The sequence below is a fragment of the Epinephelus lanceolatus genome, chromosome 4 (assembly GCF_041903045.1).
Source record: "Epinephelus lanceolatus isolate andai-2023 chromosome 4, ASM4190304v1, whole genome shotgun sequence".
NCBI lineage: Eukaryota > Metazoa > Chordata > Actinopteri > Perciformes > Serranidae > Epinephelus > Epinephelus lanceolatus.
This window is the reverse complement of record NC_135737.1, coordinates 24,464,652-24,488,248: the sequence shown is the minus strand read 5'-3', so window position 1 is coordinate 24,488,248 and position 23,597 is coordinate 24,464,652. Positions and strand designations below refer to the sequence as shown.

General features: G+C 39.4%; 2 protein-coding genes across 5 annotated transcripts in view; one reads left to right on the top strand and one right to left on the bottom strand.

The window, feature by feature from the left end:
• Positions 1 to 203: 203 nt before the first annotated feature.
• Positions 204 to 21,209, bottom strand: smc4 (structural maintenance of chromosomes 4). 3 transcript variants are annotated; one of them, XM_033631597.2, is made up of 24 exons: positions 21,008 to 21,209; positions 19,374 to 19,531; positions 18,150 to 18,340; positions 17,385 to 17,576; positions 16,170 to 16,346; positions 13,913 to 14,077; positions 13,191 to 13,318; positions 12,776 to 12,916; positions 12,093 to 12,243; positions 9,954 to 10,118; positions 9,594 to 9,827; positions 9,186 to 9,371; positions 8,802 to 8,963; positions 8,261 to 8,486; positions 8,005 to 8,081; positions 7,114 to 7,266; positions 6,805 to 6,931; positions 6,411 to 6,600; positions 4,256 to 4,400; positions 3,941 to 4,114; positions 2,349 to 2,531; positions 1,900 to 2,132; positions 1,613 to 1,796; positions 204 to 532 (listed from the first exon to the last, which is right to left on the bottom strand). In XM_033631597.2, the coding sequence occupies exons 2-24, from the start codon at positions 19,519 to 19,521 to the stop codon at positions 368 to 370; spliced, it is 3,897 nt and encodes a 1,298-aa protein (XP_033487488.2). In that variant the 5' UTR covers positions 19,522 to 19,531; positions 21,008 to 21,209; the 3' UTR covers positions 204 to 367. The 3 variants fall into 3 exon arrangements, with proteins under 3 accessions (XP_033487488.2, XP_033487487.2, XP_033487489.2); XM_033631596.2 differs by having other exon boundaries at positions 21,033 to 21,209; XM_033631598.2 differs by lacking the exons at positions 19,374 to 19,531; positions 21,008 to 21,209 and adding an exon at positions 19,114 to 19,296.
• Positions 21,210 to 21,676: 467 nt separating this feature from the next.
• ift80 (intraflagellar transport 80 homolog (Chlamydomonas)) overlaps positions 21,677 to 23,597 on the top strand; it is a 40,080-nt gene continuing 38,159 nt past the window's right edge. Inside the window, exons 1-3 of one of the 2 annotated variants that reach the window (XM_078167061.1) lie at positions 21,677 to 21,960; positions 22,173 to 22,236; positions 22,525 to 22,743. In XM_078167061.1, coding sequence (XP_078023187.1) covers positions 22,197 to 22,236; positions 22,525 to 22,743 — 259 coding nt within the window. In that variant the 5' untranslated portion in view covers positions 21,677 to 21,960; positions 22,173 to 22,196. Of the gene's footprint in view, positions 22,045 to 22,172; positions 22,237 to 22,524; positions 22,744 to 23,597 lie in introns of both variants that reach the window. The other variant, XM_078167062.1, reaches the window with a different exon arrangement.

Sequence of the window (23,597 nt, the reverse complement as noted above, 5' to 3'; positions counted from 1 at the left end):
TGTAGTGTAAAATATCATATATGGTGTCCAAGCCATCACATGACCTCAGCAGAGCATCACCAGCACATATATAATGCTAGCAATCTACAGCCTCCCATGTCACAAAAGATTTAAGTAAATCCTCTGCGCACACAGTGACCCAAATATCTACAGTTTGTGATTATGTTTATGCACATGTGAGTGTCTGCATTAATGAAACGATCTTGCCAGAAAACATTTATTGATTAAGATTGTAAAAAGTTAAAATAGTATTAAAGAGTAGCAGCATTTCATTGGAGAGAACAAAATAAAAAGAACATATTTACATGTGATAAGAAAAGTAAAACAGCAAAGAGAGCCTTCTGATGTCAGCAGACATTATTGAGGTTTAAGCAGTTACAGCTTCCTGCTCCCGAAACACGATGGTCTTGGGGTTGATTCCCACACTCTTGGTGGTGTTGTGGGTTTTGTAGATGCCGATGAGACGGTCGGCGATCTCAAACATGTTGTTCCTCAGGGAGATGATGATGAACTGAGCGTTCTTTGTTTGCTCCTGCACAGAGATAAGGAAAGGAAGAGATATTAAGTACTGATCTGAGGACAGATTGAGATTTTTGTCTCAGTTGAGTTTTAGGCCCCGTATACATGTATACAGATATTTTAGTGAACTATTTCCATCCACATTTTGGCCTCTCTTCTACAGTCAGATTTTTTTTTAGGTCACCAAAACTTTTGAGGTACTCATTTTTCAAAACTCTGGTTATTAATATCTGTGTGGACATGTAAAGCAAAGTGTTTGGCAGACGATGTCATCTCAATTTGTTGCTTTGTGTAATGAGCTGCACCAGAAATAACAATGGCAGGCTAACTTAACGGTTTCTTTATGTTTTGTTGGCACTGCTTGGTTTAATGACTACTTTACTTAAATTTAGTATTGCTGCACCACTGTTTTATTTGCTCCACCTGAGCGTCCATTGGTTTGAAGTCCACTGGAAAGGCAGTTTCAGATCAGCCCTGACCCTTTCCTCTTATGAAAAGGGAATCAAAGGTGATGGGATCTCCAGTAGGTGTTTTGAAAAAGGTAACATTAGCCTGTACACTTCACTGCCTGTGAGAGATTAGGGGAGACTGCTGAAGACAGCTAACGCCAGTGAATCATTTTCACGCTCTGTCTGGAGACATTAGTAACGAAGGTTGTGTGGATAAAATTAAAATCAGGGAAAATATCTGTTTTGAAAAATATCTGTATACACGCAGACAAGACCTTATGTAACATGCTATATAAGAGCTGCTGTCAAATTGTAGCCTTCAGAATGAATTTAACATTTTTAAAGAAGTTAAAGACGAAGTACTTTGTTTTGATTCAGCTCCCAAAAACAGGTTATTTGTCCGAGCTCCCTCATTAATCCAGCCTTACACAACAACACTGATTTGCACAACAGTTCTGAAATTAATAGGCTAAACTGTAATTAGTTCTTGTTGCATCACTGTATCACACTGACTTACGCATTACACCACCTTCCTACTAAAACTGTACTTTGACCTTAAAAAAGAGAAAGATCCTGAACTCATAGCTTCAACCCTTCAGAGTGCAGCTAGTCTTACTGCCTAACACACAGGCCCCCACACTCACATAAATGTAACAGGCCACGATGGAGACGTTCTTGAAGTCGAGGGCAGCATCTATCTCGTCCATGAAGTAGAGCGGTGTGGGTTTGTAGTGGTGCAAAGCGAACACCAGAGCCAAGGAGCTGAGGGTCTTTTCTCCTCCTGACAGGTTAAAGATTTTCTTCCAGCTCTTCTTTGGTGGACGCACACTAGAGGGAACGAGAAACAGAATATCAGAGTTCTGTGTAGAAAAGTAGTAAACAGAAATCAGCCTGTGTGGTTTTCTAGCGGTTTACTTTTCTCCTCTCTTACCTGAACATGATTCCCTCAGAGAAGGGGTCTAAACTGTCCACGAGCTCCAACTCCGCATCGCCACCCAGTGTGAGCATCTGGTAGTTTTCCTTCAGCTTGTTAGTGATCATGTTGAATCCGGTCATGAACTCGTTGAGGCGCTGTCTGCGCAGGTCCTCGTAGCCACGTTTGAACTGGTCCCTCTCTGTGGTGATCTCGTCCAGCTGAGCCACGCGCTGCAGGTACAGCTCCTCCTGAGAACACACATAATGACACATATTAAGCTTGTGTTTCCTTTTCGGTAAATTCCAAACAGGGTTTCATAATTATTTTCACACCACTCCTCACTTGTACTGTCTCCTGAGTTAAGAGCATTAAACTGAATACGACAACTGTAAGTTTCAAAGTGACAACATTCATGAACCTCTGCTGAGGTTAGACAGAAGGTACCTGTCTATATTTGTGCATACCTTCTTCTTGTACTCAGCGATGGCGCCAAGGTTGGGCTTCATCTGAGCACACTTGGTCTCTAAAGTGATCATCTTGTTGATAATGACGTTGGGGTTGGAGATTTCTTCAAGTTCAGCGGAAGTTAGTACAGGAAGTTCCTCTGCTGGCTGACCCTCAATGGTATGAAGGGACAGTTTGGAGGCCTGAAGAACACAAACAAGATTAACAGTCAAAAATATAACTCATAATAGGTTACAGTGGAAGAAGGAAACACTGCTTGGTTCTGCTGACTGGTGGTAAAAGCACATGTCTTGAATCTTGAACATGTTACCATTAAAAAACTTTTTTTTTTTTTTTAAAGGGAACATTTCATATTAAAGGTGCAAAGTGACTCAGATAACTGAGTAAAACAGCAAATACAGTCAAATATCAAACAGACAAAACAATAAACAGCTAATTCAAGAATTAGTACAAGGTAAACAATTACAACGGTGCCAGAATAAACAGTCCCTGAAATGACTGATTAGACAAAACTAAGAAGTGAATTATTATGAAGCATTTATTACTATTTATCCCATTGGAACAATTTTCAGTAATGAATGAATAACGAAACCCTTCTTTATTACAGTTTTAGACGCCAGAGGGACTTTGTAGCACCTGCCTGCACTCAAGAGCATGCAACTAATATTTCTTTATTGTTCCAAATATGACAATATTCTGAATTTGCTACTGGTCATGTAAACAGCTTTTTTTTTTATTTCTTTATTTATTTATTTTTTTAAATGAAGCACTTTCCGATTAAGACACAGGATATGTTGGTGTTATTCTGGGCCTAGGGAGCTTTCTTTGGACATGAATACGGTGCATTTGAAATATGCGTCTCAGTTGGGGTTTTTACCGCAGGTTGTGACACACATCCTCTTGTCCGTTTACGGTCAGCTCTGTGCATTGTCATGGATGTGTTGTACACAAAGCAATTTGTGAGATTTATGCCCAAAAGAAAACCCCACATTTCTGGCTGGAAAGAGAAACACACCTACTTAAAGATTACGAAAGACCTGGATATCAACAGGTTTTTAGATATGCGCAAATATCGCAACTCTAAACTTTTCGAGAGAGTTGTTGAAGGAATGAAAGAGTGAAGGGAAGCAAAATGGCACAAGCAGCTCCAGCCGTTCCACTTTTCCATATTTTGGCATAATAAACAACACGTTACAGCACATTTATCAGAGTATGCACGGCTCAATGTACACGGAAATATTAGTGGAATATTTGTTTTCATTAGCCATGTAAACAGCTTAGTAGGAATATCTTCTTATTTTGGAATAAGGGCAAAAACTAGAACATTTTGTGCCCGTTAACATAATCAGTGAGAGTATCCTGGCAGATGGATCCCATCCTCTCTTCAACCAGTTTGAGATTTGAGCCTCTGGCAACTAAAACTGTACTTAAGAAGTCTTTCATCCCAACTGCCATCAATATATCACTGAGCTCCCAGAACTATTGTTTTAGTGAGGATTATGTTATCATTAATAGAACCTTCAGCCAGGTACAAAAAATGAAACCCAAGTTGTGCTTTAATTCACATACACACACACCCCTCCTCACTCACCTCTTTCTGCCAGTGCTTGATCTTGTTGTTGTGCTCAGTGATGGTGGTCTCAATCTGTTCAATGCGCAGCCGGACGCTGAGGGACTCCTCCTGCAGTGCGTGCTCCTGCTGCTGCAGCACCTTTATCTCCTTCAACACCCCCTGATACTGCTCCTGCACCTCAGGAAGTGCGGCCTGGAGGAACAGAAACACTTACAATGAACGGCTGTGAAGAACGTCTCTTGCAGCTACTTTTGGATATACAGTATTAAGTGTCAGTGCATTTTTCTGTAAATTTCTGTTAAAAAAAAAAAAAAAAAAAAAAAGAGTGCCAACCTCAGCCTCCTGACAGGCCTTCATGACCTCCCCGGCCTCATCTTCCAGTTTCTTCAGTTGTTCTGTGAGCTCACCCATTGACTTCTCATTCTCCTCTTGCTCACCCTGCACACGACTCACACTCTCCTCACATTTCTTCAGGTTGCTGCAGACAGATGGGACATAAGACAGATATTAGTCTGTCAGAGTGATAGTGGTGAGTAAAAGTACTACTGATGATGTCCGGGTCAGTACTACAGAACAGTCTGCTGAAGAGCTTTATAGTTACAAGGATCTCAGCTCAGTGACAGTGTTTCAACATCTAACACCAGGATCTGATGTTTATCACCACTAACAATGTGTCTACACAGAAGGCAAAATGGAGCAGCATGTTAGCAGAGCAGCTGCAGGACTCCATCTGTGTCTACACAGGGTGTCTTTAGGCACAGTCTTGAGTGTGGGTCACCTGTGTTTTGGCAGCACTCAAAGGCCAACACACAATCGCAGTAGTTATGCGCAGAAAATCGACTTTAAGTGTAAAAATATGTTGCATAAATTAAGGGTGCGCAAGCATTTTTCCCTTGGAGGGCCAAAACAGAAACTTAATGTTAGGCCAAGGGGCTAAATGAGACACATATTTTATTATAAAGATGCAAAATGGTAGGAACCCATTTCCCTGAACTGAAAATGCCTTTTGATCGTGTGCCAGTGTCTCTGCCTCCCCATTTTTATCTCACCTCTCTTGAACAAAAGTGACTTCATGCACAAATTGTCATTCCGCCTGCTGTGCTCAGATTATGAAAAATAATTATCAATAATTAGGGATCCTACATATTTGAAGAGCATTTTTAAAAAAATAATAAAGTTAATTTTTTTTGGCTATAAACATCTGGCTGGCCAAATCAAACCTTATAACGGGCCAGCAGGCCATCTCTTTGGGCAGCACTGGTATAACTGCAACCAAAGGGGAGGTGTTACATGGCCTGTGTAGACAGCTAAATTAATTAAAACAGAGGAGTACTCATTCAGTCAGACAAATGTGAGATTGCTAACTGAACAAACAGCTATAATGCTTTCTGTGTAGACACCCTCTTAGATGAATAAATTATAAGCAGACTCTTTTCTAAACATTTGCTATCAATACCAAAACCCTTTACGGACACTCACACTATGTTTCAGTACAGCTAAATGCACATCCAAGGTGTTCTAGTGGATTACTTTTCTGTTTCTCTTCTCAAACAACTACACAGTGGTGAAGCAGTGATGTGATGCGGCTCATTAATACTACTGGCTATACAGGGTGAAGAGGAATCCCTGCACTGCTGCACCCAGACCCTCAATCAAACTAATATGGCATGCCTGTGAAATCATACAACATAAATAGAAATACGGATGAACGACAGCACTGGTGTGATGACACATGCTAACAAAGATGTGCACCACACCATCATAGATATTTTCTTTCACTGAAACTACAACAGCTCCTCAAAGATTAAAGCTATTTTCAGACATGAAATCTGTAATCAGGGTTCATCTTGGGTCATGTATGTTGAACTCATGGCTTTTTGTCTTTCATGCATGCTTGCAAAACTGCAATGTTTGTGCAAAAAGAAACATCTACAGCCATTTCCCCCTTCTCACAGTTTACATATATCAAAGCTGTATTTAACATCAAGGAAGAACTTTCACACAGGCTGCCTCGTGTATTTCAGTGTATAAAACTCCAATGTGTTCTCATTGGCAGGAGTGTATCAAGCCACACAAACCACGTCACATGCAGCCACCAGTGTCGTCTTGCTACGTCAGACTGCCAGACCGTCCTGCCCACACTATCAATCTTAATGTTCCAGCTACAGATGCTGATGACTAGATGCCCATTTTGGTTGCTATAGCCGCAACATTGATTAACTTAAAGGGAAGCAACGAAAACCATAGGAAGGAGAGAGCAGTTTAGTGATCCTGTAAGTGTATCTGATGCACAGACCTGACACAAATGTTGGGAACTTTCAGCACTCAACATAACAACAGAATTACTTATTTACAGCCTCTGTAAATCAAACACTTTACCAAACAACAGAACAGACAATAGAGTAGCTGATTCATCTGACTTTAAACAGAGTATGAGTGTGTGAGCAGCGCATGTAATTACAGATCCTAACATGTATTATTTCCTCACCGGTCAGCTGTCTTTATGGCCACTTGGGCCTTGGTTATGATGGATGAGCAGTCGTCTAGCTCCTTGTTGACCTTGTCAAGCTTGTCCTGCTGAGCCTTTAGCTTGTGGCTATTGATGTCGACAATGAGGTTGTGGAGTCTTTTCACCTCATTTTCCACCTTCCCAGCTTTACTGGACGCTGCATCAAAGTCTGAGAGAGCAAGAGAGGAGGACAGAACATGGAGACAGGAATAAGAAATATTCATGTTGGACATTTTGACAACATCTGATTATATTGAGTGTATTATTTTTTTCTATAAATTCCAACTCCGTCTAACATGAGATCAAACAAACTAAATTACTTATATTTAACAATTAACACTATTTCTCTTAACAGTGTACGGGAGGATCGTACCTTTCTTGAAGGCATCCAGGCTCTTCTCCATCTGTTTCTGTTTGGCCTTGTCTGGGGCAGCAGCCAGCACGTTGGCCTCAAGTTCCTTGATCTGAAGTTTCAAGTGAGTCTCCTGATCAGCTAAACTCTAAAGTAAGGAAAGAAGGAAAATATTCAAGTTACGCAGGTCTGCTAAGAGTGAAAGGGTTTTTCAGTTAATGTTTTATGATCGGCTATGCACAGTAAGAGGTTATTCTTTAGATCACAACACAGCCAAATGAGTGAGACAGAAACACAGCGAATGAATAGGAAGATGTGTATTTGTCGTACGGTCATGCTGTTGGCGTATTTTTCCAGGGTGTTCTTCATATCTCTGAGCTGTGGCTGCAGGCGCTGAATGTTCTCCTCTAGCTGCAGCCTTTTCTCTTGGCAGCCCTGCAGCTTTGACACTTTCTCATTCAGCTTGCTCTCCATTTGGTCAAGCTGCAGAAAACACATGAATATCATCACATCTCATACACTAATGGCCTGTTGTGATGATTATCTCAGAGCAGGGTCCATTTTCATCCGGTATCTCAGAATTACTTCTGGGAAATGTGCTCACGGTAAATCTTTAATACTATTATAATATAGCAGGAATTAGGAGTTATTTATGAGGCTTGCTTCACCCAGTTGGAGTATAAGGTCTCTGAGAGTGACAAGCAATAGCATGACAGTTCTGTGATACTGAGAACTTAATGATGATGTCTTATTGTTTGTCTCTGCACATTCAAAAGACTGAGTATGAACCATACAATCAACTGAATAGACACTTGTATTTAGAGCTAGTTCTACACAAGTAAAAAGTGAACGTTAATTAACATGAACTAAAATTAAATTTATTCTGCTTTTTGAGTTCTTGTATTGCATCCTGTCGTGCTTAGACAGTATGCCTGTTTTTTTTTTTAGGAAGTCCTATTAAATACGAGCACAATCTGTTCTAATGGTCTAGCTGCATCGATGTGACATTTGGTCATTTCTACAAAGGAGGCACTGTTGTATAAATGCAGCAATCACTTTGGACAAAATCAGTAACAAGTTATAAACTAAAAAATTATATCCAAAAATGTTGCTTTATTTTGAGTCAAATGCAAAACATTTTTTCTATCTCGAAAATCTGAGATAAAAGTAGCACCAAATAGGAGCTCATTTCTACTGTAAGATACCTGATAAAACACTCACCTCATTCTGGGAGACCTCCGTGCCAATAGATGAACCCATTCGGCCCTTCAATACTCTTCCTCCTCCAGTCATGGTTCCTGTGAAGCAAACACCAGACCACAGGAAGATTTAAAAAAAAAAAAAAAAAAAAAAAAAATCAGACTTATGAAAACAGAATGCATGTATGCATTATCTTAATGGAGAGCCATCAGTATGCAACCTAGAGAAAAAAAAGATCAGCCAGGTTAAGTCATGGCAGAAAAAGCGGGTCACCCACCAGCCATCTCGATGATCTGTCCCTTCAGGGTGACCACTCTCCAGCGCTTGTCTTTCTGGAAGGCCATCCGTGTGGCCTGCTCCATGTCCTGGGCCACCAGGGTGTCCCTTAGGGCAAAGTAGAAAGCTGGTCGCACACTCTCATCTTTCACACGCACCATGTCGAAGAGACGAGGGCTGTCCTCTGGAGTGCGAATGGGAGTCATATTCTTCTCCCATACCTTCATCTGAGCAAGGGAAGTGAGGAAGAATGATAAGGTGGTGCAAGAAAAAGGAGAATATTTGTTTTCTCAGAGGAAAAATGAATAGCTTAGCATAGTTTTTAAGTAAAGTAAATGCATGTTGTTAGAAATCCCAGTTAGAAGCTGCTATAATTTCTGTACATGATCAAAGACACTGAACTGAACTACAGTCTTGACCGGCTACTTCAGTAATTACTGGAGTGTAGTATATATAACATTTCAACCAATCTGTCCTTAAAGACACAAAATCATCTGTTTACACTCTCTTGATTGAGAGTCCCAAAGCGTAATGATCTTTACCTTGTCAAGGCCGATGAAGGTGGCGAATCCGATGTTCTGCTCTTTAAGGAACATGACACATTTCTGAGCTGTGTCAATGGTATCCACCACGATGTTGTCCAGAGCGCCACAGCTAGAGGAAATGGCCACATCATACTTCTCATCTATGGCTCCGAGGTCTCCCTACAAGCACAATAAGAAATTGTAATACAGCTACTATAGACTTCTGCTCTTCATTCCAGACACTGAATGCTTAAAAGTCAAATAAATAAATTTATCAAGGAAGGGTTGATGTTAATGTAGCAATGATGAGACTCAAGTTGTTGTGCACACCTCAACAAAATGACCATAGATTAAATTGTCACTTTGTAATACTGTATATTAATATGTTTCAAAGCTTTTTACCAGTCTTCCAAAGATGCCAGGGATTCTGCCACTCTTCTTCTGCTGCATAAGAGCATCCAGGACTCTTCCTCGACTGCGGTTGGAGGACAGAGAGCTCTTGGCTTCATCCACCTTCTGCCTCATTTCCCTCACCACTTCTCTCGTCTCATTATCCATCTTTATCAGCTGCTCGAGTGCTTCCTCGTCCTGCAGAGTAGGAGAGAAGCATTTCAACGAGAAGCTCACACAAATGTTGCTTTCCATTAGGCAGTGGGCAGAAATAGTCATCAAATGTAGTGAGATGTAATGAGCACAGTTTGATGTGTACTACTGGTCCCATCACAAGTTACTTAAATTAGACAGATGTAAAACGTCACATGTAAATATTGCCTGAACAAAGAGACATTGAAGCAACAATGTTGGTTTTACCTTCTTGAGCTCCTGTTCTTTCTGGGGTATTTTGACTTCCAGGTCTTTGATGGCAGCACGGCGCTCACTCAGCGTGTCAGATGTTGTCTGAAGTGTCTGCTTGGCCGTGTTGAGCTGTGTCAGAGCTGTGTTGTGGCGGCTAAGGTAGATGTCAAGCTCTGACTGAGCCAGGTCCATACGAGAGCGAGTCTCATTTACAGCCTTACTGAGCTCCATCAGCTCTTTCTCTTTGGTCTGGGGAATACAAAACAAGAGATGACAAAGATATACAAGACAAGACAAAGAGATGAATGCAGAAAGTTTACTATTTAAAGTTAAACAAAGCATGTAACAAACTCACACCGAGATTTATACACACACCTCTTTGTCCTGTTGCAAGCCGCTGGTCTCTTCCTTCAGACTCTCCATCACCTCCTCGAGTTTTTTCTCTTCTTTCACCTTCTGCTTCTCCAGCTCTTCCTTGCGAGCTGTTGCCTCAGAGATGGCCTTTTCGCTGTTGGCTGGTACACCGCGAACTTCCTCCAGCTGAAAGATGAGCCAGACAGGAGAACATACAAAAACAGATGAGATGTGTCCGACTCTAGATTCTGAGCAACAGTGGCTACACCTGTCTCGGTTCAACTTGAGAACATAATTCATCAATGCACACTTTAACCAAGCACAGAGTAACAGCCCATCGCCTCTTAAATTAGATGATGAGATTAAGGGTTCAGGGAGGACTTAAGGAGACAAGAGGTATAAAGTAAATGGATTGAAGACGGTTTTTACCAGTGCCAGTTACGAGCAACTGTGCTACACATTCAGAAGCAGGCCAAAACACACAACTGTAATCAACTATAAACACACATTCAGGACTGAGCAAGCCCTGGTTAAGACTGGCACAACAGTCTGCTGCTTGGCAGGGCTGAAACAAGGCAAGGAGTGGTGTGTGTATATAGTCTATGTTTTGTAGGGTTAACTGCGGGTGAAATGTGAATGTGGCTGCTGGGAGTGTTACACAAGCCAGGCCATAGTTGACTACCACACAGCAGAACACAGCTCCCCAGAGGTCTGCCTGCCTCTGCCCAGCTCCCCCTCTGACCAAGACATTTCCAGAGCACAGCCATTGTAGGTGGAGCAGATAGTTTTAGCGCAGAGAGGGAGATGAGGAGATATACCTACAGCTACGAGGGCACTCTAAACTCTCATTTGTGTGAAAAACTTTTTCAGAAGTGTGCAAGATAGAGAAACATTAGCTCAGAAACAGAACATCCTTAATAGTGAAACAGAGCATGAGAGGAGTTATCACAGAGCAAACACTAACAATCAACTTGTGTGTTACTTCACAGCCCCCTAGTGGCTAGTTTAGGGCAAATAGCCCTTTCTGACATGAAATTTGATTAACTATTTTACACAGGTTTTGTTTTTATATGGATAATGTAAATTAATTTAGAAAAAATATCAGGTTTCCTATTTGTCCTAGGAGAATAAATGAAAAATTAAAGCAAGGCCTGTACACACTTTTGCAACAGTTACAGCATTTTTTTTTTTCAAATATGGCATCATGTCCACGACCAATATCTGTCAGCAGGAATATTCACGTTTTTTGGGTACAAAAGCCAATTTTACTGGACTTAGTGTTGCTTTGTGTGGCTGTAACGATCATGCAGAATGATGTCAGTTGTACTTCTCTGGACACTGTAACCCTTACAGCAGCCAGACCTTTGTTTTAAATGTTACACTACCTGCAAAATTTTCACACAAATTTATACTATCTTTGAAACTTACAGAATGATTAATTTCTACATTAAAACACCCACAAACATTTCAAAATCAATTATCTCTAGGTAGTTTCTCACTGTAGATTCCATGTATATTATGGCAGAGAGCTATTCACATACTGAAATTCAAAGGTAGATAACATAAAATGAATCATAGTTAAAAAACTAAAATAAAATACGGCACAGTGTTATGTTTGCAACTGTAAAACATGACCCTGTGACATGATGGATGATTTGGGGGTTAAAAAACAAAACAAAAAAACTTCTCAACCTACAAGTGATTCTAGTAAATCTGATTATAATTACACATATTAGAAGTTAAAATTGTTGTTGAGTTCTGCAGTTCATTTTAGTTTCTGTAAAGTCTTAACAAATGTCTTTCTTTCTAGGCCTCAAAACAGCCTGTGTGTTTTTTTTATTTTTTATTTTTTTCTATAAGCAACGGAAATTGTATTTTTAGTGCCCATGTTTCTTTCTTGGCCACGGGACAAAATAAACAGAGTAACACTGGAGTGTCATACCACTGGTGCTAGCTTGCCTTGACTTTATATATTGTAAATTATGGAAAATTGCTGCAATTATGCTCTCCTGACAGATTATGTGACTCTGTGCCTCTGAACATTGTGAGAATGCCCACTGTGATACTGTCTGAGTGGGATAATCACAACAGCTACAGAGATGCAAACAGTGATACAAAGTTGAATTAAGCAATTGGACCGTGTGTAATAGCGCAACACACCTTTTCTGTGTCCTTTTCCAGCTGCTTCTGCAGTTTCTTGTTCTTGCTCTTGCAGTGTTTAATCTTCTCACGCACTTCAACGTCCTGCAGGTCCAGCTGGGTGAACTTCTCCTTCTGGGTCTCAATGTACTTGTTGAGCTTATTTTGCTTCCTGTTGGAGGAACAGCATTTCACTGAGTACACTCAAGTCAATCATGGAAAAAAAATCGACTGAAATATAAGGTAAACTACAAGAATATGAAAAATATGCAAAAGATTTTATACATAATAAATAATAACAGGCTCAATTTCTATAATACAACACAATACACTCTTAATAGTAAAGCTCAGCTAGTTTTGTCAGTTTTTAAAAAATAGTCTATGGTCATCAAAGCCAAATAAATTTTGAAATCTATCATCAAGTTTATACCTGTTTTTTTTTTTATTGTTGGTTGTTTTATATTTTGCAATGGAGCAACGCTTTTCTTTTTCATTTTTCCACATGACACATACACATAACACACTACAGTTACTTCTATACTTTTCTAAACCTGAACTGACATTTTGCCACTAAACAAAAATGTTCAGAGCAGCAGAGGCACTAACAACCATAAATGTATTAAAATCAATAGAAGAGGTAATAATCTTATAAGCACAAGGTAGTAGAGGGAAGGAAGAGGAAGGAGGGAAAAACAAAGCCTTACTTCTCCACATTTTTGAGCTCTTGGTTCATTTTCTCCATCTCCTGCGATATCTTTGCATTTTTCTCGGTGAGTTCTTTGGTGTCCTCCTTGATCTTCTGTTTCTCTTGCTCTTTATCCACCACACGCTTCTGCAGATCATGACTAATGGCAAAGAGATATGAGGGGAAAAAAACAACAGTGAGAGGTAAAACTTAATAGTTTACACATAAAACAAAGAAAACGGGATCTGACCCCAGAGAAGGGTCACGTTGACCATGTAAGGTTTAAAAATAGATTATAAAATTGGCAATCATTCAATGGATTTTTTTTCTTCTCTTTTCGATGCTACTGTTGGGTCTACGATGAAATGTAATGAGATGATATTACAGTTTAATGTGTCATGTACTGAACAGAGAGATGGTGCTGGTGCACTCACACATAATATTGGCAGAGCTGACTCTTGTGTTTGAAGATGTCATTCTCCAGGGTGAGGAACTCCACAGCTTTGTTCTTTTCTCCCTCCAAAGCATTCTTCTCCTTTTCCACAAGCTTTACACGGTTCAGCTAGGACAGTGAGCATATTGCAGTACTTAATATCAGGTGACATAACTTAAATAAAATTTCTAGACATAACATATGCTTTTGTAACATGTTCAAAAATATATATCTGTATTGTTTTTACATTCTGATGCCATGTAAATATTTTAATAGCTACATTAGCATCCATTTGTTTATAATCACTCCAGTGTTGTGTTATTTACATAGTACAATAAAATGAATAAATAAAAAACTAAATAAATGATAACTATCAACATATAAGGCAGCATGATCTTCCGATGTAAATATATGTGCAAAAAGTTGTTTTTGTTTTGTTTTGTTTTTTAAAAAAAATGAAAGACCATGAATCATGTCTGGAGCAGCTGGCCCAGCCACGTACCAACTTAGCTTACATACTTCAGTTACACTATAAAAATGTATTATTTTCATCTCAAATATGTGAATCAAAAGCTTCTTAACACATTCAAACACAAAAGAATGCCCCTTGAATCTCTAACCTCTACTGTAGAAGTGCACAACAGATGAAGTCAGGACACAGGAAGGAAAGTTGGTTTGCTTATGAGTGTGTGTGTGAGCAGATAGTGTATGAAATTATGTCACCTTCTCTCCCCTCTGCTCATTGAGTAGCTCAATGCGGCGGGCCAGGGTTAGGATGGGCTCCTTAAGGCGGCAGGAGCCGATAATGTCCTCCATGTACTCCAGCATGCCCTCGTCATGCTCTGTCTGACCTTTCGGCTTCATCATGGCAATCTGCTCCACCTCGCCCTGGGTACAGTCCACAACAACACATGGACAAAGACATGCATGCAATCATTGACTGAAAACACAGAAATAAACACTCCTAAGGAACACCACTATAATTAAATAAATGAAATAAAATACATCCAAAACACCCACCATTAAGATATATAGTCAACTGAATTCATAACTCTCAGTTTGCAATAATGCTGCTCTGCTACACACACAACTTGGCAGACACATACAGTCATGTACAGTGTACAAAAAATAATTTATAGAGGTTGCCTTTAAGAGCACAATAACTTTTCCTAAGCTCATAACCACCACACCGGAGCTAAACAAACTCTTAAAACAATTCTAAACAAAAACTCAACACAATCTTAAAATTTAAACAAATACTCTTTCCTCAAAAAACACACACAAATTAATCTGATGAATGAGTATATAGTGTGATCATAGACATGTTAAACATGATTCAGAAAACTTGAAAATAATAATGTTGTAACAACACATTATCACCTCAGCACCCCACCCCTCCAGCAATCACTGCCCACTACACCACTTGTGTAAAAATTAGCATTGCCGAATTTAAAGTGTTTTAAAAACAAATGCTTTTGATAGCATGCAAATTTTGACTTCTTGTAGCTACACCTTGGTTGAATTTCCAAATATTGTACATGCATACTACATGACCATGAGTTCAGGACAACCTTCAAGTGAAATTTTTAAAATCTGAAAAGTGTTCATTTTTATTTATTTATTTATTGAGGTAGGCTGGCTTAGACTGACAATATTCCTACATAGATTTTATGTTAAATACAAACAAAATCCAGATATAAAGAAACTATGTCTTAAATTATGTTTTATTTATATGTAGGGGAGAGAAAGGCGGCTCACATATTACTTTTATGTATGACAGAAAAGAGAAGCCAGTAGAGGTAGGGGAGATCCCATGTCATCCTCTGCTCTGACCAGTGCACAAAATAGACAGCTTCCCCTTAGCCAGAGGCCTGGAAAAGTGACCTTGAAGAAAAGACTAAAGCCTCTTCCCATACTCATGCGACCATGTCATAGACAGAGAGCTGAAAATCTAACATCCAAGTAGAGTAAGAATAGACATGCACACACACAGAAAAAAAGTCAAGCAGGACAGATGTAATCAACCAACTAACCATAAAACCACAGTGAAGGGTAGAAACTAAGTGTTCACCTGAAACAACCACACACTATAAACATAATTAAATAAAATAGAAAAAAATGGGACAACAAAGATTAAATCAGCCATTTTGTTTTGCCCTGACTTGTGTCATCATCACCCCATAGAGCTTGGGTTAATCAGTAATAATGGGTAGGGTTACACAAGTAATACAATCAGAAGGAGTAGGAGTGTAACTAGTGAGCTGGCTCAAACTCAGTGCAGCACAGTGCTAAATTAAAACAAAATGAGTAAAAAATTCTAATGAGAAAAACTATTAAAAAATACACAAGAATGCATTTCATTCAGTGGAGGTAAAACAAAAAAAAACTTAACCAATATTAAAGCCATGGTAATGGAGGGTGTCTGATCCAGCCACACTGAAGCAGCACTGCTAATATTGGGGTTGGGGTCTATTCTCACACGCCAATATTTACGTGCTGCTAAAGCGTGGCAGGTACAAGGGGAAGGGAGGGGAGGGGAGGTCCAACCTGTCCCCACTGGAGGGTTAATCCCATAAAAAAAAGATTACCCTACTACAAAATCTGAGTTAGTTGTTCAACTACAACAACTCACATCCAGGTCCATGTAAAGGTAAAACTGCATTTTTTCCTTAAAATTCTAAAGCAGCAAATAATGGTTCGCACCTTTTCCACATTGTTTCAAACCATGATGCGCTGCTATAGCAGTCTAAGGGCTGACAGAGGGCACATCCTCTCCTTTCCAGTTCCAGTGCAACAGGTTATTCTCTAAGACAGGCATGGCTTTAAGGTAGCTATGAAACATTTGACTCAAAGAGGACAGGGAAATGGGCCGAGAACGAAGAGCAGGAAATCTCTGACAGAATGGGATGGTTACAGCAAGGATAAAAAAAATCTGAGTTTGAAGTGGAAGAGGAAATTACATTAAAAAAATTACAATTACCTGTAAGATCAGAAATCTGTTGTGGTCTAGGTCAACACCATGGCTTCGGAGTAAAGCCCCCACTTCTTTGAATGTGGCTTTCTTGCCATTGATATGGTAGGCTGAAGAATTGTCTTTGTTGGCAGTCCTGGAGACATAGAACTTGCTGTTGGGGATAACATCGTAGTCATCTCCTTCCTGGCTCAGAGGGGGAGGGGCAGAGACACAGCAGCTTAGTGCAGAACAGCTCAGGAGAAACTCTTACAGCTCTACACATCAAATGATAATACTCATAATGCAGACGAATCCACTGAGTGATCAAGAAAAAAATACTGCACATTAAAAACAATATAGAAAAAGGTTTGTTTAAAAAGCACATAACAGATCTAGGCCAGCTAAACTTACATGTAAATACACCATATAAGACTGGAATATATTCTATTATGTTACATTAACAAAAATGTAAACAACATGTCATATACAATGAGGAGAACATAAGTGCATTGCAAAAAGGTAGGTCATTTGCCTAAAAATGTATTAATTTTAAAAACATGTCTAATAATATAAGTTGTCTACACCACATCTTTTAAAAATATATTTTCAGATTTCAGAAATGGCAAACTGTAAAGCTGATAAGAGTTCACAGAATTAAGTTATTAGTTTTACAACTTGATTTTTAATTTACTATGAACTGATGGACCAAAAAAGAAAGGCTTAGAAATATTTAGCAATAGTCAAGGCAAAACTTACACCCCCTGTGGCAGATGAAACACAGAAACATGTTTAACAGCATTTCTTTAATCTAGAGTCAGTTTTCAAAGAAATCTGTGGCCTAATTCAAACGAATAAATTTGTCTTTTAATATAGACATACATTTTATTAACTTTTCACTGTATATTCAAATAAGCAGAGCCCAGTCACTAGCTGGCACATTTAAAAAAATATTTAAAAACAGAGGAATCAATTCTGGCACATTATGGCATGTGTGGGTGTTAGTTGTAACTTTCATGACTGATTTGAGTCTGTGTTTAGTCACTAGTGTGATAATTGTGTGGCAATATCACCTCATGGGCATTGAGGGAAAAAATATATATTTAAAATTCAAGGAAATATCTGCCCTCAAGAAAATATTTCTAATCATCTCTTTCGATTCAGACTATGTACTGATTAATTTAGAGAGGCAAGAGTGAGTGTAGTGTGCATCTGTGTGACAGAGATATGGATATATATATATACCTTATCAATAATCTTTTGAAAATGCACCTCCACAGTACAGCTTTGCACATCCTTGTGTTTATCAGAGCTGTGAATCAGCACTGAGAGCTTTTTCGATCTGATCTTTTGAGCTCTGTATCCAAACACAAAGAGCATTGAATCTATCACATTGGACTTTCCACTCCCATTTGGACCAATGATGCACGAAAAGCGCTGAGAGAAAGGTAAGAAAGAAGATAAAAAAAAAGTAAATCAATTATATAAAAATATACTGCATTCACGAACAAATACTGTAAATGTCATAACATTAGAAGCTATACATTAACATTTAAGCATAGTAAGACTGTGATACTGAATATAATCCAAGTAGGTGTAGTTAAGATTTAATTTAATATATTTAGATTTGCAGCGCAATGAGGGGAGCAGAAAAAAGTGAAAAGACAAACTTAAAGGAAAGTCACAATTTATGGGAAATGTCAGCACATCACTAGATCACTACCCCTTGCACGATACACTCACTAAATCAAAGCAAAGGAGTGTCACTTCTTTTTTCCACACTTTTTTTTTTACTCAATAAATGTTATAATGTGGCATCAGTAATATTTTTATACGTTGTATGTACCACCACACAAGGCAACAAGTACAGTTGCATAATATGAAATTAAAGACAAACAAAATAAAGTTGAGAAAGACTACAAATGATAGTATAACAGTGAGCTTAACACAACACATTAACAAAGTATTTCCCACAGCAGGGCTGACATTTGTAACCATGTTTGGTCGTACCTTGTGAAAAGGCCCCAGAATCTGCTCGCCTGCGTAAGATTTAAAGTTGCGATTAACTAAATGTGTTATCATCAGGCGAGGAGCGCCCGGTTCATTGGTCATTGCTGGGGGCGGGGGTGGGGGGATGCTAGCGAGTATCTCCTCCAAACTTCGATTATCAACTGCCTCAGCAGCCTCCCCGTGAGACGGATCTGTGGCACAGAAAAAAGTACAACTTTTTATTTCTCTGTGCCAGTCGTTTCAGGTGGAAGGGGGGGGGGGGGGGGGGGGAGACAGTGATGTGTGGGGGAGGGGAAGAGGAGCAAAAAAAAAAAAAAAAAAAAAAAAAAAAACACAAACAAACAAAACACAGGCTGCAAGTTTACAACAGCAGTCAAGCAACGACTCCCGACAAAGTTCACAGTTGACAGGCGTTATTTTTCTTTGTTCTGAACACAAGAGCCAACCCAAAAAGAGAAAGAGACCATGGCCGCTTATGAACAAACCCATATTATTATACAAACGCTCTCCGCTAGAAGCGTCGATACGTGAGAGTAGATGCGCCACATTCATTTCGTCGTTAATAAATAACTGAAGTGCTAATTTCGATAATCAGCGTCACATTTTCACTCATGCTCAACTGTGCTCAAAACGCAGACAGCCAAAATCTGTTTTTCTGATGATAATGTATGACGTTAAAGCGATTATGTTAGCATCACACCAAGCCACAACGACCTGTCCAAAATCTATTGTGCTCACATAAGCATAAACAAGCTAAGGGGTCGATGCTTGTAAATTGCAGCCAGACACCCAGTGAAGCATTTCAACATATTCTAACGAAAACAAACATCACTTAATGCCAGTGTGCATCTTGAGCTTCGCAGACAATTTATCACACAAATTACAAATTATTAAGTTATAAGAATAACGCCAAACACCCCTTTGATCTACTACATAAAACAATTCATTATCCGAAATAGATTACCTCGTTTGCTGAGAAGATCCGGGAAAGAAGTGCACTCGGCGATATCAAAATAATCTCAAAAATCATAAGACATTTATTGGTGACTGACACTTTAGAAAAAAATACATCAGCCATTCTAACTACGTGTTGAGATTAAAGTAAGGCAAAAAGCTTCACAGCTGTGCCAATTGGCCACTACTAGTACGGCAATACACCGAACGCCATTCAGAGAACACAACTTATTTAGATTCACAGACACCAAAACACCCTTTGTTACTTGCCAATCGTCGGCGGTGCCTCCTCTTGGCCATTGGACTTGGTTTCTTGAGGGGGTACATCCAACTCGTCTTCGGAGTCATCCCGAGGCTGCGACCCTTTCCCTTTAGGTTTGGCGGAGGCAGTTGAGCTCTTTGCCGTCTTAGATGGCATGATTTGCAATCTGAAGGGGTCATTGGTGAAAAGGGAATATCCATGAGGGTTTTTTGTGCCTGTCAATCTCTCAACTCCACTTTACTCGGTCACACGCAGCTACCGTTGTCAGGCTTTAATCATTACCACAGTCAGATCCCACTGCCGCCCATCTAACTGTTAGTCGATATATTTTTCACATGGGAACATAGGTTTTTTTAACGATACAACAATAGACAAAGTTACAACGTGAATAAGAGTGTTTAAGTTTGTTATCTGAACAACGTGAGTTATTTAAAGCGAGATGGCAGCGATCGGGCTGCCAATCTGCATGAGGACTGTGGCAAATTAGATGCTATTCTAACACCAAACCCAAACAACAGTAAAAATGAATGGCCTCCTCCTGTGACAGAAACGTTTTAGTACCTATGCAATGCCTCTGCATCTATTTGATATGCGTGTCACAATGTTAAACGGTAAATGACACTTGCAACGTTTGGGAAAAAAAGGAAAAATAAGGTTAACATAACGTTAAAGCTAACTGGGAAACACATTCAGTTAATATGCAAATTGCAAAATATGTCCCCACAGCTCTTAGCTCTGTCTTGTGGTTGTTACTGAACTGACGCAGCTAAATATTCTCTCTGGTCGGTGGTAAAGACACAACGTCCTAAATCTGTCGAGGTATCAAACCGACACAAATATCAACTTCAACGTTATCCCTTCAACTTAATGCTGGGGGCGTATGTGTAGACGGGGCAACCTAACTCGTTAGTTAATTGAAAACCACATTCAAAAAACGAATGTAACTTAACCGGTAACGTTGGATAAATAGTGACATTATAACTACGCATACGTCTGCCAAATAAGTACCTATGTAATTTAGTACTAGCTTGGCCACCGGATAAAAACACGTAACCTTTGCCACGTTAGTGCGCTATTTTCACTTTGCTAATGTTAACGTTGAGTTAGCAGCTGTTGCTAACTATCTGATATGAAATAACGGAGCAAAGCTAAAGCTAACGCGATTGTTAGCTTTCACTAGCAAACGTATCTGCATTGTGGATCTGTAACGTTAACGCAACACACTGTACCGTTAACCGTACTCAAAGTTAGCGTTATCAGAATTGAAAGGGGCACTTAACAGCATTTGCCCCAACTAACATGGGCTAAAGCTAAAGAAGTTGACGTTAACCCGACAGAAGTATAGCAGCTCAAACTTTAGCAACCATCTGCGACATTAACATCGGCTTAGACAATTGGAAAAGTTGCATGATACTGTAGGTGTGTGCGTGCGTCTACGAAACGGCGATTTTTGCGTCAATAGTAACACAAAGGAAAAAGTGATAAACTCTCATAACATCCCAAAGTACTGATAACTTAAGTCAGCACGTTTCCCACTGTAACTAATGTTAAAACTCGAGTAGACGTGTTGTTAATTTCAGGTCTGGTTTGGTACTAACGTTATGCATTTCAGCAAATAGACGGAACCCAGTCATTAACTTACTCTCAGCTAAAATGTTTCAATGTACCTTCCGCAATAAAGACACGGTCCGTCAAGAGTCCTCCTTGCTGACCCAATTCACGTTTTCGAAAAAGTGTTCGTTAATCCAAAAATTGGCGAATATAATCCAGAAATTTAGCCCCGTGTCATTCCAAGTCGCTCTCCTGCTTGAAAACTCTAACTTGTAAATGGCGCCTAAACTGTGCTGTCGAACCAAATTCGTTACAAACTGACGCAAGGCACCATGGAACGTCAAAGGGCAAGGGAAAAAAAACATGAAATTCAAAAAAGGGGACGAAGCCAACTCCGCCTCGCTCCAAACAAACAATAATAATATGGCACAAATAATCAGACGAAACTCAGAAAGTAAAGCTACTTATTCAGTACAATGTTATATATTATAAAAGATTATTGTCAGATTGAAAGCCTTATGTTTCTTCGTGTTCAAACGGTTGCCTGGTGACAGTAGAACGAAGTCCCGCCCGGAAGAATAGTTTACATTTCAGGAAATAATGTTCGATGGATAAACGATTAACGTTACTTTATTTGATTTTAATGAGTCCTACTTAATACATTTATTCAACAGATGTCGTTTTTACTTGTAAATAATTCAAAATATCCGTTTTCAAGGAAGTGAGACTTGCAACTCTCGCGATAACTCACGCTTCAAGTTAGAGCTTCTTATGACCCAGATTACATGGCTACCAGTAGTTAGCTTTGATAACGTTATCGAGAAAGTGCTATTTAGTGATGGATAGGCTCGCCCTGTACCGTATTGACTATTCATGCATCACTTGCTGGAGTTAAAGAGACGCATATACTGCTGGTTGTCCCATAATAATGTCGGTAACGACAGAAGGATGCATATTTTAACCAGAAAACCAAGTTAACGTTAGCATACAAGTCGCAGGCAGGGCTCGAGGACACCACGGGATTCACGTTAGCAACGGTGACAGGTACCGTAGCAACTGCAGACGCTTGTTTCTTTCACCATCACTGCTAGCAGAGCATGCTAACAGCTAAGCCACCTAATTTACAGTGTACGGCTCATCGTTCTGGTTTGGTCTTTTTTGTTGTTTTTGTCTGCGTGTTGGTTTGACGTTAATGTGACATAAGGAGCTTTAATATGAGAATTACTGTCACTAATCTAATTGTCTTACTCGTGTAGGGACCAATAGAGCAAACCTCCACCATGAGACTGAAAACATCGCTGCTACAGGAACCCAAACATATCCTTCTAATGATGTCGTTAGCTATCTTTCCTCAATACATGTGTATAGCTCAAATATATAACGTTATTATGTCACATACTCTGCTATTGTTGCACTTATTTATTGTTAACACCACTAGAAGTAGTATTATAGCTTTTTTTGTAGTGATTGCTTACTTCTTACTACTTAAATCAAGTATCGGTCATTTTTCAGAAGACCCAAGTTATTGTAGAAGCTACAAACGCATTTCATATCAGTTTATACCATGATAACTCACCTTGATTACTTTCCTTAATAGCAGATCACATAAGGAACTTGTGAGTTGTGTTGGCTGGACCACAGCAGATGAGCTGTTCTCTTGCAGTGAGGACCACCACATCCTCAAGTGGAACCTGCTGACCAGTGAGACCAGTCTGGTTGTCAGATTGCCAGAGGACATTTACCCCATTGACCTACACTGGTTCCCCAAGACTGTTGGTGTCAAGAAACAGAGCCAGACTGAGATCTTTGTCCTTACCAGCACTGATGGCAAGTCTGTTTATTCTCTAAAATTTGGGCCAGCGGGCTACAGGGCTTTGTTTTTGAGTTTACTCATATAGTCAATATATCATTCGTTCACAAGTTTTTCATCAGTGATTGTTTTCAGTCATACCTGTATATGGAAATATTAGTTTGACAACATTATGTTGATGTAGAGTAGCAGTTGTAAAATATTAACTGAAGTAACATGACAATTGCTAAACAACCTGGTTTTATACTAAGTATGATGACAGTGCCTTGCTTGATCATTAGAGGTATTAGGCAATTGTATTTAAAGGAAATCCTCTCCACCAATTTTCACAGTTTCACTTCAGGAAGAGGATTGTATTATTCAAGTAAAGAGTGAGTCAGTCTCTGCTCTAGTTTTCATTAGTCCTTCAGTGTCAACTCATCAAGGTGGATTTTTGTTCTGCATCTGTATATTTGTAATACCAAACCTGGCGACGGAGTCTTTGTGACGTGCATCCACATGGCCTCTTAGGTCTCCTCTTCAGCCTATATTAGATATAAACACACATAATATGGATGTACTGTTATGGCAGGCAATGTGTGGTCACAACACTAATGGCAGTGTAGGGTTGCATAAACACACCCACAAACTGAAGCAGCAATTTTCTCTGGCAGACTAGAGAGTAGTGAAAACTCTGTTACAATTCACTTTTGCAACTTTCTCCTGCTTTTTGCCCTTTGACAGCTAACAAATATCAGTATTGCTGGAACTGCATCTTTGTTTTTTATCGGAAACAAAACAAGACAGTCACACCATTCATTCTTTGTCAATTTGTTGTGCAGTGAAGATCTTTTCATAAATCTGGATAATGTATAGGGTACTTGACATTTGT